Here is a 16,702-nt window from a genome sequence, read left to right on the forward strand (position 1 = left end):
ACAGCACACAGGTGGTGCTCTCGGAACAGAACAGAGGAGTCGCCCGGAGCCACAGCTGCGGGCAGGAGCCTACCTTGTGACAGTAGTGCACTGCGGAGACGATCTGCCGGAAGAAGTGCCTGGTCTCCCTGTCGCTCAGGCGTCGCCGCTCGCTGATGTAATCGTACAGCTCCCCTTTGCTGGCGTACTCCATGATGATCACAATCTTGTCCTTGTTCTCGAACACTGTGGAGGAAACAGCCGTAAACAAATGTCCTGTCCGTCCAACGGGCTCGCTTAGGACTAGAGAGGGAGCGAGAGGCGGCGATGTCACGGAGTGGGGAGCGGGCAGCCACCCGCTGGCTGGGACGCGGGGAGGCTCGCTGGATGCAGGAGCACTGGGGTGGGTTCCCGGCCAGGTGGACAGCAGCATTGTTGTTCCTGTTCCGGGACACGCCTCTGTAACATTAAGGGACCCCGCTCCCTTCACCAGGATCATTTCCCACCAGAATGGCCCTCCTGTAGACAGGATCACGGATAATAGGATGCAACAACCATGTAGCAACCACCCGCCAGAGACCAGGTCCCTGAACCACCTCCAACAGTTACCTGGACGCCCAGGTGGGAGCCCAATCTCGTCATCTCTTTGCTCCTAACGTCCCAGGCTTCTCAGCTCACTCAAAATAAAACTCGCAGTTCCTACGGCGCCCCCCCCCCCCCAGCCCTACACGATCCCACTGCCCTTCTCAGCCCTGTTATACATCCGTTCTGGGTATCATTCATTCCATCTCCCGGATGTTCACTCACTCAGAAATCCCAGGGCATGTGGCATGTGGCAGGAGCTCAGCAGATATTAAACAAGTGAACACAAACATTGCGAATGCATTCTGGATAAAACAGTAATTATGCAGCACCTACTGTGCGCCAGGCTCACAGAAGGTTTGGAGTACCTGACTGCTACTACTAACTAAATCTTGCCAAAAACTACCAAGGGAATAGCTGTAATTTTACCACTAGTAAAATGAGAAAACAGAGGCGCTGGGGGGTAAGAAACTAGCACAGCCTGCCATCGGGCAGTTGGCTCCAACGAGCGAGAACAGAACCACGAGACGAGAAGCCCTCCCAAAGAGCTGGCTGGGATCAGATCACCTCTGGTGCCCAGCGCCGACAGGGAACCACGCTGCAGCCAGTTGTCTCACTGGGGTCCCCTGACGCCCTCTAGCAGGGATCCTTGCCTCCAGCCCCCGCCGCTCCTCACTCAGCCTCTACATGGCCACAGACACAGCCGCCCACAGTGCTTGTGAGTGCTTCGCTCCCGGACTCTGACAGTGAGGTTCATGGTCAGGGTTCCAGGCAGACTCCCGGCGGCCACACCACAAGGAGGGGAGGCCACCAGGACAAGCTCCAGGTCCCCCGGCACCACCCTGGCCAAAGCCTCTTCACTGCTACCTGTTCCATACTCTGGCCTTTCACCCGAGATGTCCTTTGAGCGAAAACAACGCCGATGCTAACTGTATGGAAATCCTTGGCTTTGCAAACCTTCGCAGGGACCCGGGGCGCTCCCTGAATGGCCCCTATCTGCCTCTCTCCATCTCATCAGCATCCCAGGCCCACCCTGCTGCAGGCCTGGGGCTTGCTCCCCATCCGCAGGCTCCTCCGGCTGCCTTGAGCACCACCTGTCTCACCTGCCAGGCACGCTGCGACTCATCAGGCAAGACCGTACGCAGCTGAGGCTTCCACGTGGCCTCTCACTAGTCAATACTTGCCCTCTGCAGCACTTTCAAACTATGGGGATTTATCTACTGGTTTACATAACCCACTTCCTCTATGTGGAAGGAGGGAACTAAAGAAAAAAAAAAAACTGTCATTTTGGGCAGCAGATATTCCCAAGTAGGATTCCTACTCTTATTGGCTCTGTGACTCTGGGGAAGTGTCTTGCCCTCTCTGTCGTCTTTTAGTCAACTATGTAGATAACATGAGTACGTTCAGAACCACAGGGAGGCCATGTTCAAAGCTTAGAGCAAGGCCAGCACTTAGGAGTTATTATTACTGGTGTCTGTATTATTGGGCCTCCAGGGCCTACCACCGAGCCACATTCATTGAGCAACTGAGTTGAGCTGAGTTGAGCTGTCCTCCCACGCCTTGTTCCTGGCTGCTAGAAGCCCAGGCCCCTCCAGCTCCTTGTTGGCTCCTTCAAGTCCGGCCAAACCTCTCTGATAAAGTGGAGGGGGGAGAAGGAGGGTAGGGAGGAGGAGGAGGAGAGAACAGCCAGATAAAGTTGGCTGCTCCCGCGTCTGCTGGCCTCTGTGTGCCCCTGCAGCTCTGGCTCCCGCCAGCACTTCGGCCTCTGTTGTACACTTTTCATTGACAATCAGCTTTGGGAACTGGAAAAGCTGCCTCGCAATGCATGGCTCACGCTCCCAAAGTGAGGGCGTGATGTGCCCGGTTTTCTAATTTTAAAGTAGGGAGGAGGCAGGAGCGGGGAAAGTACTTTGACAGGAGAATAAACAAGCAGCCCCACACCAGAGCCTTGAGTGGCGATGAGACATGGGCCCCTTGCCCCTGGCAGACCGCGGGGCCTCTTCAGCGCCTGCATTCTTCGCTCTGCAACTGGCTGATTCGGTATCAAGCAGACATAAATGCAATTCAGTGCAATTCAGTTCAATAGGCCAAACAGTTCCCTAGGCAGCTTCATCAATAGTCCGGCTGGCTCTCTCTCAGAGACACACCCCGAGTCCATCCGCCTAGGCTCCACCTCCCTGGCCACCCCGGCCCCCATCCTCTCTGGTGGCCCTGCTGACTGCCTTGGGAGGGGACTGAGGAAATCACTCCACGTGCATACTCCCTGCAACACCCGTCCTGCAAGATACCCTGGAGAAAAGCAGGTTCCATGATCAGACACCAGTAAAATGCTTGGGAAATGCTCCTACCTCGTGGCCCGTGGAGAACCTGGTTTCCTGAGACTTCTGCTGGCTGATTTGGTCACTTCAGTATTCCTACTGATACCCAGAATGCCTCAGGAATCATTCTGGGGAACACTGGATGAATGAGTGATAGCTGAGTGATAAGATCAGCCCCTCACTGTCACAGGCAGGGCTGGTGGGCAGCCAGGTCTGGAGAACTAACATGGCCCAAGTCCTGTCTATGACCTTAGAGTAGCTAAATGCAAGCAAGAGTTCTAGGTCGGGTGCATCAGTGATACAACAAGGAGGCTCTGCCTCGTTACAGGTGATGTGCCTGGAGCCCTTAGCAAAAGCAACACATAGCAAAGGCCTACTATGTGCAAGCATCATGCTGCTAAGTATCCTGCATGGATTGTGTCCTGTGGGTTTGATCCTATGGGTATCTTCATTTTATAGATGAGCCCTGGCTATGGCACTAACCACAGCGATTGCCATGGCTACAGAGAGCACAGGACAGATCCCGGACCGGGCCCCAGCTGTCTGACTGCTGACTCTGAGCTCACAGCCACTGTTACTACTCTTCGTGTACAAGAAGACCCAGAAACGCCACTGTCCCAGGGAGGCAGGTGCAGGGGACTGGGAGAGCTTCCAGGTCAGTGCCAGCAGCACGGGGGCCTCGGCCCATGCTTGACGAACAATAGCTACCCTCCCAGTGACTCCACCTGCCCCTTCGGCAGCTCTGGTGAGACAGAAGCCTGCCGTGCTCCTGGCCAGTCTCTCTCCGTAAAACACACTGTGGCTGCTGCAGACTCACACCGTCCAGTACTGTTCCAGTGTAGCCCAGGACTTATAACATATAAGAGAAGGCCTTGGGAATTTGTCCTGAAAAATGACCGGTTTCTGCACCCTCAGCCTACAGCTGCATGCCCGCAGTTAAGGTCACTATCAGAGAGGTGACAGGAACGCTCCCCGGCTTTTCTTCTGACAAACGGGCTGCCTCCCCTGGGCACTTTTACAACCAGTTATTTATAAGCCCAGAAATCTTGTCTGTGTTTATGTTATTAGTCACCAAGCAAAAGCTTATTTTCCACCAGTTGGGAAGGGTTTCCTTTCTGAAAAATGAAAGCCTCTGTCTCTTGGCCAGACGGTTTTACCCAGAAGCCCAGTGGCTCCAGAATGGTAAGAAAAACTCTGGTCCTTGCCATGCCAGGCCTACCCGGAAAACGAAAACCCGAAATAGAAACTTGGCTCAGCCAGAGCCAGTCCACAGCACTGGGAAGCCAGGTCCACGGGGTGCAGAGCCTGCTTTTTAGTATAGCAACAGAGTTTGATAAAGCACCTACTGTGTGATGGCCCTGGGGACTGACAGAAGACTTGAGCAGGTTTTAAAGGAGGAAAGGCAGGCCAGGTAGAAGGGGAGGCATGAGAAAGAGGACGGAGCAGAGAAGAAACAGGAGCACCACCAACAGCTGGCCAGTGCCTGGGAATCAAAGAGAAAAAAAGAAAAAAAAAAAAAAAACGAGGGCTATGATAAAACACTGAGGCCTTGAATGCCCACAGCAGCAGCTGCAGGGCAGTCACCCAGCGAGCAGACATTGCCAAGAACAATGAGAGAGATATGAATGAGCACCCAGGATCCTGGCCCTGTGAGTCCCGGGACACCTGTCAGAGCCAGCCAGAGCTCTCTCCTTCCCTACTGCAGAGTTAGCATCTACTGACCTGCTGTATGCCATGAGCGAAAGCATTCAGTCTTCACAAGAACCCTAAGAAACCAGCACAGGTTAAGTATCCTTGATCTGAAACTCTGGGGATCAGAAATGTTGCCGACTTGGGATTGTGAAATACAAAGGTACTTCAAAAAGAGTTTATGGAACAATGGAACTTTAGGATACGTTTACGGGGTGTGGTGCAGCAGGTGCCCACATCCCATAACAGCGTGCTTGGGTTTGAGTCCGATACGGCCTCCTGCTAATGTGCACCCTGGCTCAAGGGCACGGCTCCCTGCTACTCACATGGGAGAGCTGGATGGAGTTCCAGGCTCCTGCCTTCAGCTTGGCCCATCCCTGCCTGTTGCAGGCATTTGGGGGTGAACCAGCAGATGAGAGACTCTCTCTCTCTCTCTCCTTTTCAAATAAATAAATAAATCTTGATTTAAAAAAAATAAGTTGGTTTTGTTGCCAAAAAATCCATGCAGTTATTTCACGATACATATTTTCCACACACTTGGTGAAGGACCCCTGTATTGCATGTATGTAGTGAGATTGCTTTGGGATAGGACCCAAGTGTAAACACAAAATTCACTTACATTTCAGATAAACTTTTTTTTAAAAGATTTATTTTCATTTGAAAGAGAGTTGAAGAGAGAGGTAGAGACAGAGAGAGAGAAAGAGAGGTCTTCCATCTGCTGGTTCACTCCCAAAATGGCTGCAATAGCCAGAGCTGAGCCAATCCCAGCCGGGATGCAGAAGCCCATGGACGTGGGCCATCCTGTGCTGTTTTCCCAGGTGCATTAGCAGGGAGCCCAATCAGAAGTGGAGCAGCCAGGACTCGAACTAGCACCCATATGGGATGTCGGCGCTGCACACAGGGGCTTTAACCAGCTACGCCACAGCACTGGCCCCTCATATAACCCTTATAAACACATCCTAAAGGTAATTTTCTATAATACTTTTAATGATTTAGCACATGAAACAGAGTTTTGTGTTATGTAACTTTTCACTGTGCTGTCACTCAAAAAAGTCTTGTGTTTTGGAGCAAAAGATTTTGAGACACGGGATGTTCAACCTGCACCAACGGTATTTCCACTTCATAACCAACGAGCCAGCACCCATATCAAGAAACAACACTGCCTGAACCCCTTAATCAAACCCCCCTTGTATCTTCTTTCCATTACCATCTCCCCAAGGACACACAGAAGCCAAGATCCTGAATGTGACAAACATAAGCCAAGGTCACAGATGAGTTTTGCCATCTTTGGGTTTCAAACTAAATGGAGTCAGGTCGTATATGTTCTTTTGTGTCTGGCTTCATCAGCCCAGCAATGTTTGTGAGGCTAGACCACATCACTCCACCTAGTCCAAGACTATTCTCTCTCTCTCTCTCTCTTTTTTTTTTTTTTTTTTTTTGACAGGCAAAGTGGACAGTGAGAGAGAGAGACAGAGAGAAAGGTCTTCCTTTGCTGTTGGTTAACCCTCCAATGGCCGGCGCACCGCGCTGATCCGATGGCAGGAGCCAGGTACTTATCCTGGTCTCCCATGGGGTGCAGGGCCCAAGCACTTGGGCCATCCTCCACTGCACTCCAGGGCCACAGCAGAGAGCTGGCCTGGAAGAGGGGCAACCGGGACAGAATCCGGTGCCCTGACCGGGACTAGAACCCGGTGTGCCGGCGCCGCAAGGCGGAGGATTAGCCTAGGGAGCCGCGGTGCCGGCCAACTGTTCTCTCTTGATGCTGTAGGCTTCTCCATCATGTGACTGTACCGTGGCTTACTGATCCACTCTACTGTTGACAGACACTTGGGCTGTTCTCATCAGGGGGTCATTCAGAACCATGTTGCTGTGCATGTCTTTTGATGCCCATCTGTGTGCACTGCTGTTGGGTAGATATTCAGAAAGGCCTGGATCCCAAATCTACGAAAATGAAAGTTGAGGTTCCTGCCCTAACTCTCCACCACCCTCCTCCGCCATCTTTACTCTCCTTGCATTTTATTCAATAAAGGTTCTCCTTCATTTCATAGGGCAAACCTCTCATTTTTTTAACTAAAGATTTCTTTTGGTTCATTGAAAGACACAGCGACAGACAGGGGGAGACAGCAAGCCAGAGAAAGAGAGGTCTTTCATCCACTGGCTCACTCTCCAAATCTCCAAAGGGCAGTAAAGCCAAGGCTGGGCCAGGCCACTCACAACTCCATCTGGGTCTCCCATCTCGGTGGCAGGGGCCCTCTTCCACTGCCTCCCCAGGTGCACTAGCAGGGAGCTGGATCGGAAGCAGAGGAGCCAGGACTCGGATGTCAACGTCACACGTTAAAGCTTAACCTCCTGTGCCCCAACGCCAACCCCATGGCTCCTTCTGAAACCCTGCTTTGCCCAGCCTCTCTGAAGCACTGTGCCACGCATTAGAGTGGATTAAGATGCAGGTGAAATCCAGGTCTTGGCCCTTAAGGAGGTGCTAGAGACACCTAGTGAGTACGTGTAAACTAATTCAAGAGCCAAGCTGTGTCACATACACTGGAGTGCCTAGGGGGTAGGGCAGAAAGACCCGTGAGGTGAGCCTGACTGGGCCTGAACAGGATCCTGGAGAAAACAGGCATGGACCTAGGCCAACCCCAAGTGGCCTGGCTCCACCACCACCCACAGAAGAGCCTTCCTCCTTCCCAGACACCAACTCGGATTGTTCTTCTTGTGTTCTGTTTATTTTTCCATTTCAAGGGAGAGTGGGGATTGGTTGCTGTGGCAACAGCTCCTTCTCCAAATTAATCCTGAATTTCATCAGATGTTCTGTTTGACAATCCAGCTCTGCCTTCTGATTGTCTGGCTTTCACAACCACCCTAATTACCCAACTCCTAACAGCTCCCTCCTGCTGCCCTCGAGGTTCATAACACAACTTGTCTAACTCGAGAAAATGTGTGTTATAAAAACAGTGCTCTGGCCTGGGAGAAACGCTGATGAGTGAGGAGATCTTGGGATTTGAAGCAGCCCCTGGCCATCCTGGAGCCAAATATGCCAGACCCTTCAGGAGGAAAGTGGGCTGGGAGGGGAAGTGGGGAGGGATCAGTTTACCGGATGCTCCGGAGAGAAGGTTCTGGAACAGAGAGGATGTCCAGCAGTGGAAACTGAGGATATCTCTCTAGCTTACAAGTAACCTTCAGGGAGGAAAACTAACTTGCTGGTTTTAAACAAAAAGGCCAAGAGCTTAGGAGCGGACCAGGCCGAACTCTGCATGCCTCTGCCTTCGATCAACTGCATCTCCTAAGTTAGCTCTGGGATGCTGCCATTCCTTCCATGCAGAAGCGCACTTGCGACGGTCTCAGATCTCAGACGGAAGGAGCTTCCCACTCCCCAGGGGCTGCTCTTGTATTGAGGTCAGGAAGACCCTCCCAGAAAGGGACTTCATTCTCGTTCCGATATGGCAGCGTCTTCCGAGAGAACCATCTGCACCCCACTGAGCTGGCTGCGTTGATTCAAGATCCAGTCTTCACAAACTTCCTCCCTGAAGTGAACCTTCGATCCCGCGCGGGCTGGTGGCTGTGGCTTTACCCAGTGGCCCTCTGATCTCTTGAGCAGGAAGGCCCAGGGCAGTGAGGGCGAGCAGAGCTAATTGGATGGGCAGCTCCCACACTGCCAGGGACCTGGTCAGAGGTGAGTCAGTGTGTTCCCTGGCTTGGACAAAGAGAGGCTTTTTAGTTCGCGCATTGTCTTTCCTCAAACCAAACTCCTTCTGGATGTTGACTGGCATTGCCAAGGGGAACCACAGCCAACCAGGCCACCCACTGCCAGCACGGAGGGCAGAAGAACTGGTAAGGAGAATCAAAAGCTACCCATGGAAGGGGGGACGCCAAAGCCTTGCTGAAAACCATCTGTTCCTGCCAAGCTCACCAGTGCTGTTCCAGGACCCTAGGAAGGCGGAGGATAGGGCCGGGATAGAGAGAAGAGTTGCATGGGAAAAGGGACTCGCGGGCACTGAGCTGGACCACACGTCAGACTCCACCCTTCTCCAGGCAGCTCCATGGAAACCAAGCAAAGCCCTCAGGGGGACATGGACTCCATCACCCATCACCGCATCCTCCTGATGGGGCCCGCAGCCTCCCTGACCACGCCCCAGCCTTTGGGTCACGTGCGCAATCACAGTTCTGAATCTGAGAGCCCTGGCCATCGGTCAGAACCTCCCACAACCACTGCAGGCAGGGCCTCTCGTCAGTGTTGAATTCCAGTCCGCCTCATCGGGCAACACGGGGCAGACCCGGGCTCTGCCGCTTGGGAGCCGAGCGGGTGAGCCTGGCAAGCGAGCCAGCCCTTCTGTGCTTCGGGGTCTTCATCCGTGAGACCTCAGCCCCTGCCTGTGTCCTCTGCCTGTGTCACAGCACGCACAGTGGTTGCCGTACGTCAGGCAGCGAGGCTGCACTTGGGGAAGGAGAATGCATGTGGGCAAGTCTGGAACGAAGCCAGGGCTGTGGAGACGTACAGGCAGCCCCCACATGTGCGATGCACTTGTGCCCTCAAGGTATACCTGAGCGTGACGGGAGGGGCTGACAGCACGTCCAGGGCAGCCAACATTCAAAGGCATCACGAGACCCACCCCCACGGCCAAGGGGAAGGCAAGCCTGGCTGTCTCAATGAGGGTCTGTTGTCCTCCCTGGCTCTGTTCAAAGTGTGTGTGGCGACCTCAAAGCCGTCCCTACCCGGTGAGCTCACTGTTAGAAACCAAGGGGGCAGGCAGGTGGAGGCGTGGCCTGGCAGTTACACCATCACCTGGGGCCCCTACATCCTCTGTCCTAGAGCTTGGTTTCAGGTCCCAGCTCCACTTCCTGCTAAGGTGCACACCGGGAAGCAGCAGGTGACAGCTCAAATGCTTGGGATCCCTGCCACTCACACCGGGACCTGGACTGAGTTCCCACCAACCGGCTCCAGCCTGGCCCAGACCTGGCTGTGGTAGGCAATGGCGGAGTAAACCAGAGAATGGGAGCACTTTCTCTCTTTCTCTCTCTCTCTGGCTCTCAAACAAAATAATAAAAAAAAATTAATAAATCACAGGTGGGAGAGGGAAGCACAGTGTCCCAAATTGAAAAATCCTGGACTGTGCCATTTGCAAGTCAGAGCTCATCTGATCCAACCAGGTTTTCAGCACACAAATCCCTCCTGGTGGGTACGGCCATTGTCTTGTCTGAACCCTTCCTAAAACCACGCTGTTCACCGTCTAAGCAAATCAGGGGAGCCATCCCAGTCCAATTTAAAAGACCCTATACTAAACAGCAACAAGGTTCTTTTTAAAAAAAAAAATTAGTTGCAAGTACAAGTATTATTATTTAAGGCACTAGAAAATACTGAATTCCAGGAAGCCCAGTAGGGTGAGGCAGGACAGCCAGGGAGTAGCGTTGGTTTTTAGTTGTTTTATTTCTAATCTCCAGCCTCTAGAAAAATGACTTGGGTGTAATCAAATGAAAACAATGCAAGTAATACACGCGCAGGTCAAACGGCTGACTTAGTAGGAGACCCACTGGAAGTGTGGCTGCAAGGACTCAGAGCTGCAGACCTGGGTCACATCCCTGGTGCTGCGCCCCTCACAGGGTGAGTCTTTCAGGTGGTAAAATGGTGAATCTGGCAGCGAAGGGGGCGTGTGAAAACACCCCGCAACCTGCCGCCTCGCAGGGCACCACGTCGCCAAGTTCTGTGTGCCCTAGGAAGGCAGCCATCAAGTGGCCTCGGTAGTAAACCAAGCTCACAAGTGTCCCTCGGGGCTACTGGGTGACGGCTGCCAGGCACACATGCTCCTCTGGAATGCACCGATGACAGGTCTCCAGGGCGGGGCTCAGTCCCTCCGGGAGGCACATGAAGTCCCCGTTTCTTGACCTGCACAATTCAGTTGGAAGCCTTCAGGGCTGAAGCCCAGGCCTCAGGATATCCCAATGTGCATCCCACGTTCAGAGTCCCTCATCCGGGCAACCGGGCGTCAACCTCCTCCTCCACCACCTCCCGATGGAAGTCTCTGAACCCGCCAGGAAGGGCAGCTCACTGACCCCTAAACATCACATCAGGAATAATTGATACCATTTATTGAGCACGGCCCCGGAACAGCACCTAGCACTTTCATCCATGAGCTCGTCGAATCCTACACCCTTATCTATAGCAGCTAGCTGTCTGCCCTTTTTATACCTAAGGAAACTGAACCTCAGAAAGCCTGATCCGACCCAAACCTATCTGGACAGTAAATTAGACACGTGCTCTTCTAGAACAGAACCTGGGACATAAAGGCTCAATATATTTTTGTAAAATCACAAATGACTAAGCGAGCAAATGAATGAATGAATGGGTGAGACCAAGGACCTTATTGGTTCAATTCAGCCACTCCCCAGCCTTCAAAACTGCTTAAGGCAGGACCTGCTTCTAAAGTCTTCCTGCCTGAGAACCCTGGATTAGCACCACTGAGCCTGAGAAGAGAAAGAACCACGTCCACTGTAGATATCCCAAAGAATCGCTCTGGCTCCGGCTTCCGCCCTTCTAGGAGGAGCTCCCCTGCCTGCGTGGCTCTCAAACGTGAGAGTGGATGGGAGTCTGCGGGAGGGTGGACCTCACTCCCAGAGCTTCTGATCGGGAGGTGCCAGTGGGGTCCCGAGAGTGTCGCTGCTGCTGGTCCTGAGCCCCTCTTTCAAACCCCTCACTGAGCAACAGGGGCCAGCCCTTCTCAAGGTGGGTATTTTCCCGGGACAGGGGCCGGGGCAGCAACACACACTGAGCCCCAGACCTCTCCTGAATTCTGTGGAATCATCCCGCACAAGCCCCTCTGGGCCAGGCCACAAGTTGGGAGGTCCTGCTACTAGTACCCAGGATGGGCCACGGCTTTTCCAGAAGACGCCGGCTTCTGATGTCTCCTTTGCTCCTCCAGGTTTTCAGAGCAATGGTTTTTCACCAGGAGGCAAGAGTGACAGCCCGTTCTGGAAGTCTGAGGAGGCACCAGGCAACTTGAAACAGTGAGGTGGGAGGGGCCTCTAACTGAGAGCAGACGCATCAGGATAGGAATCCAGAATGAAGTTGAGAACACAGGTTCCCTTCCGTCTTCTCGTAGGCAAACAGGTTTCAGACTCACGGGACAGGGCGTGAAATCCATACGCTTATCAAGGGAGGAGCGTTTGTTTCATTCTGTTGGGTTTAAGTTTGAGAAACTCTTCCAAAAGGCGAGAGATCGCGGCTAACAGCGGCTCCATGGGCTTCCCCCTCTGCCCCGGAAGGCTGGGCTCACCGCCGTTCTCAAAAGTCACAATGCACAGGGCCAGGAAGAAGGGTTTCCAGGAACCCTGATGAGGAAGGCACAGGCAGAACCTTGCCCCCCACGCCCCCACCTTTGTGCTGTCCCAGCCAGGACTGTTAGCAGATGGGAAACCCAGGTTCCCTGGAGGCTGTGCGGCAGAGATGTTCCGACACAGGGCTTTCACAGATCCCCTGGGCTTTCAAAGGGGAAACGCGGGTGAGACAAGGTGCCTTTGATGTTTGAAATCAGAGCCTCAAGCAAAAAGCAGTTTTATCTCTTCCATCCTAGGCAACCAAGTTGAAAGGGCAGCCACTTCCTTTTCAGCTGTTTTTCCTATCTTGTCAATTACCTCCCTGCTGAGCAGTGCGAGGCCTTTGACTGGAAACAGGGGTCCAGCTCTGGTACCAGGGACTCCTTTCTCTCGTCTTGATTAGGTTACCCCTGGCCTCACACCTTAGGAAGTCTCTGTGCACCCTCTTTGATTGACTTGGCATTGCAAGCTGGTTATGGTTTGTGTTTGCAGAGCTGACAAATTTGAGGGCTAATCCCCTTCACCCACGGGTCACCAGAGGACTTAACCCCAAGGTCTGGCTCAAGAAAGACACAGGAGAACTGAGATTTGCTGAAGAGTGGAGCTGACCCAATGAAGTGACAACTTTGATGCGCCTGTGGGGATCGGGAATTCTACATAAATAACTTGGATTTCCACGGTGTTGACCGGATTGGGGTCCCAGCTCTCTTCCCGAGATGCTAGCAGAGATGTTTGTTAAAACACCTACAAGGCCTGCAGTTAAAGTGTTGGACCTTTAGACGCCCACCTCCTTGGCAGCCTGGCACTCTCTGTATCACAGGGTCCGGAATCCCCCTCTCTTCTCTGTAGATGGAGAATATTAGTCATCGGAGCACGGGCTCCAGGTATCACTGCCTGGGTTCAATTCTCAGAGCCGCCACCTGTCAGTCGGTGAAACTGCGGAATCGGCTTTGCCTCTACGCTGAACTTCCCTGCCATAAGATAGGGATGATGTTAACAGTTGGTATTGCATGTATATACATAAGGAGCAAATGAGGTAATACAAGGGTAGTCACAAAGTGCACCAAAGAAACGCAACTAAGGAGTGGATGTCTGGCACCGTGGTGAAGACGCCACTTGGGATGCCCACAGCCCACATGCCTGTGCTTGGGTTTGAGTCCTGACTCCAGTGCACCCGCAGAGGCAGCACGTGACACTCAAGCACTGGCTCTGGCTCCTGATCCCAGCCTCCTGCTGACGCAAACCCTGGGTGGCGGTGCTGCCAGCTCCCGTGGTTGGGTCCGTGCCCCCCATGTGGAAGACTGCACCGAGTGACAGCATCCTGGCTTTACTCCTGACATCGTGGGCCTTTGGGGAGTGAACCAGCAGACAGCAGCATGTCCATACTCTCTCTCTAACTCTCAAATAAACAGTTTTCTTTAAAACCACGTACCCAGAACTTAGTGAGCTCAAAAACCCACAGAGGCCCCTCCCTGACCACCGTTTTGAGTTTTTGAGTCTCATCTCCTTGACTCTCAAAACCAAGAGAGACAAGAGCTCGGTTTCCTGGTCCTCGTATTCCCAGTGCCTACAAGAGGGCCTGGCACACAGTAGGCACTTAATCAGTGCTTTTTTAATGGAACCAGTATTCCAGCATCCGCAGTTAGTGCAGTCCTACACAGTACCTTCCCCTCGGGGGGATCCGAAGTCCATAAGCACATTTTTGCTTTGTCACGTTGCTGGTGCTGCGGCTGCCGATGTGGCTTTTTTTTAAGCCATAAAGATCCTTCCTGAAGAAGTTCTAAAGTTCTTTAATAGCTTCTAGTCACTTGGCCGATATCCAAACAGCCACTTAGGCACGGAGGCACTGATTTCTCACTACACAAATGAATGCGCGGCTCCACTCAGCTAAGGCTGCTGCTCAATCTGTCACCAATCAGTGCCCAGGGAGAAATGCCCCACCTCTTCTGTGAGTGGCGGGGAGACCAGCCAATGAACTCACAGACTCGGGCCCCACCTCCCGGTCACTGCCACGCCCCCGCGCTGGGCAGGGACAGCAAGGTCAAGATACAAAGGGCCCAGGCTGAGATGGGCTGCAGAGTCAGCAAAACAAGACATGAGATCAGGAACACAGGGCTGTGGCATGGCAGTGTGGGGGGAAACAAGTGCGGATGGGGGATCTGTGTGATGGAGCCACAGCGGGCAATGGCTCCCAGCACAAGGAGCAAGATTGCAGACCCCCAACAATGCAGGCTGAAGCCCTCTCCCCTGGCACCTTAGAGGGTGGTCCCACGCGTTAACAGCAGTAATCAAGTTCGAAGGAAACTATCAGCACGAGCCCTAATCCAATATGATCATTTTCTTTATGAAATTTGCACACGGAAATGTAGAAGACGGACATTGACAAGCCAAGGAAAAAAGGCTGGCACCCTCCTTGGCCATCACCTTGATCTCCCAGACTTACATCCTCTGGAAATAGGAGGAAATAAATTCCTGATGCTTCAGCTGCTAGCCTCCGGTACTAGGTCACGGCAGCTCCAGGAAACAAACCCACCAATCAAGTCGTCAACCTCCAGGAGCCTGTTTCTAGAACCGCAAAATGGGAACCCCAGGCTTGCCCACTTCCGTCTGTGGTGGGTACCCGAGGGGGCTGCGTGTGGAAGAGCACCGTCCCCTGTGAAGGGCTCTACAGGCGGCGTCGGGATTTCGAATCCCACTCGCAGAAGCTGGGTCTGAGGGTCCTGGGCAGCAATGCAATCGGGTCACGGGACCTGGGAACTGTGGGTCCCAGGGAGAGGTTAAGTCGTGTGCTCCTGGTCCCCTGGGAGGAGCAGGGAGCTGCCCTCCTCCACAGTTATTTAGTGGCTGTGGGAGGAACAGAACTTGCGTGGGAAAAGGGAAAGGGAACAGAACAGAAACTGGAGATCTCTAAGAAATTCAAAGCACACACACACAAAAAGACCACGTTTAAGGCCCCGGGAGTTTTCTCTACAGAAAGAGCAGCTTTGGTCTGGAAGGCGCCCTGCAGGTCACAGAACACTTGAGGGCAGCGAATCTGCTTCCACCTGCTGAGGCCGAGACCCCCTCTGAGAGTCTGATGAAAGCTTTGCTCCCCCTCTCCTGGAAAAAAAATGCCCCATGCACAGAACACCTAAAATATCATATCCCCACACCGTCCTAGTGCTTTCTGCAGCCATGGACATGTTCTGTGTCTCCAGTGTTTGCTATTTATTTAGCGTGACTCAAGAACTAGATTTTCGTTGTTTTAATTTAAATCTCTGCCTGTGGCTCATAGCCTCTTGATTGGACTGTGTGGTCAGACTACCCCGGGAGAGTCACAGATGCCCTGGAAATGTCCTCGTCCATGGACCTGAGTTCAAGGACCACCAGCGATGAACAGGGGATGCTCCCAACCACTGTCATTGTTGAGCTCACCAGGTGACAGGCACCGTGTCATTGAATCCTATCAGCAATGCTATGAGAGCGGTAGAACGCCATCCCATTTCACAGGTGCAGTTGTTAAGGCTCACCATCTTGCCCAGGGTCTCTTGTCCACACCATGGTGGAGAATTTGAGACCACACCCAAGATGGTTCAATATGAGAACCCAAACTCTTGCCTGACTCCCTGACACCCTCTCTAAGGGATGCATGAATGGAGGCCCAAGAACCTTCCCAAGGCCTTGAGAGCAATTATTTGAACTTCCATTGGACACTGACTTGACCCTGGTCAATGGAATATTCTTCCACTAAGGCTCACTTCTGACCTTCTTCTATTTTCCATTTGTCTTGCTGGGTTTCCAAGGCCAAAAAGGGCCTGGTGCTGGCCAAGGAGTCATATTTCTCCACGCCAGATCTCAGTGGCTGCAGACCATGGCTGGGAACGAACCCATTCTGCCTCCCTGACGTCCCCACGCACAGCCATGTCTCACCAAGCATGGGATCCGCTCTGGTCCACACTGGGCAAGCTGCTGCGGTAACCAGGTCACATGGAGCAAAAACTCTCCTGCATTGGTATCTCTACTCACTTCGGACATCTAGAAATTCTCCCAGGCACCAGGCATTGTCAGATTTGCTTAACCAGCCTGCAATTCTACTTTGACCAATTCTTCCCTAAAATGTTTCCTTCAGGGTCCAGGCTGGCCGCCATAAATCTCCATGGAAACCTCTAACCCCAGGCCTCCATGGTTCCCGAATGTGCTGCTTACATGTCTACTTAATGCCTTTTCCACACCTGGCCTCGAGTTTGGGATCTGTATCATATTCATCTGTAAACCTCTAGCCTCAATGAGCAGAGTGTCCAACAGGAAACAGACAACTCGGGAGACCAATGGTTCTCAAACTTGCTCAACTACAAATTACTGGGCTCCACCCTCCCACCCCCACCCCCCAAGTCATCCAGTCTGCAAGCCCTGGGTGAGGCCCAAGAATCCACATTTCTAATACTCTCAAGGGATGCTGGTGCTACTGGCAGAGGGACTGCCCTTTGAGAAGCCAATGCAAGAAATGTCTGTGGAATGAATAAATGATAGAATGAATTTAAAAATCTCCCTGAAAAATCTATCCCCCAAGGGCTCCAAAAATGAGCTTTAGAAAGGTCAGGACAAAAGCTAAGAGGTTATCAATATTTACTCCTAGATAAAAAGCAAAAATAGAAGGGGAGGGAGGTAGAGAATGGCAAAATAGACCAGAGAACCAAAAGAAAGGAAACTGAAAATATCAGAAAAGTGGTAGGGTCCCCATCTGACCTCCTTTTAACCCTATCTAATAACTTCTTATGTCATACCAGAAATTAGAAGTAGATTTATCTTTCTCATTCCATTATATATAGAAAAGGAAAAAAAGAATTCTG

The 16,702-nt window shown here is 52.5% G+C and overlaps 1 protein-coding gene across 4 annotated transcripts in view; it reads right to left on the reverse strand.

Annotated features, from left to right (window-relative positions):
• The window catches only part of NUAK1 (NUAK family kinase 1), a 73,433-nt gene that overhangs the window by 25,297 nt on the left and 31,434 nt on the right, over window positions 1–16,702 (reverse strand). For 2 of the 4 annotated variants that reach the window (XM_017342131.4, XM_089307579.1), the window contains one exon: window positions 74–225. In XM_017342131.4, coding sequence (XP_017197620.4) covers window positions 74–225 — 152 coding nt within the window. The other 2 variants (XM_089307578.1, XM_089307577.1) reach the window with 2 other exon arrangements.

The sequence above is a fragment of the Oryctolagus cuniculus genome, chromosome 11 (genome assembly GCF_051225735.1).
Source record: "Oryctolagus cuniculus isolate XC-2025 breed Fujian yellow rabbit chromosome 11, ASM5122573v1, whole genome shotgun sequence".
NCBI classification, from domain to species: domain Eukaryota; kingdom Metazoa; phylum Chordata; class Mammalia; order Lagomorpha; family Leporidae; genus Oryctolagus; species Oryctolagus cuniculus.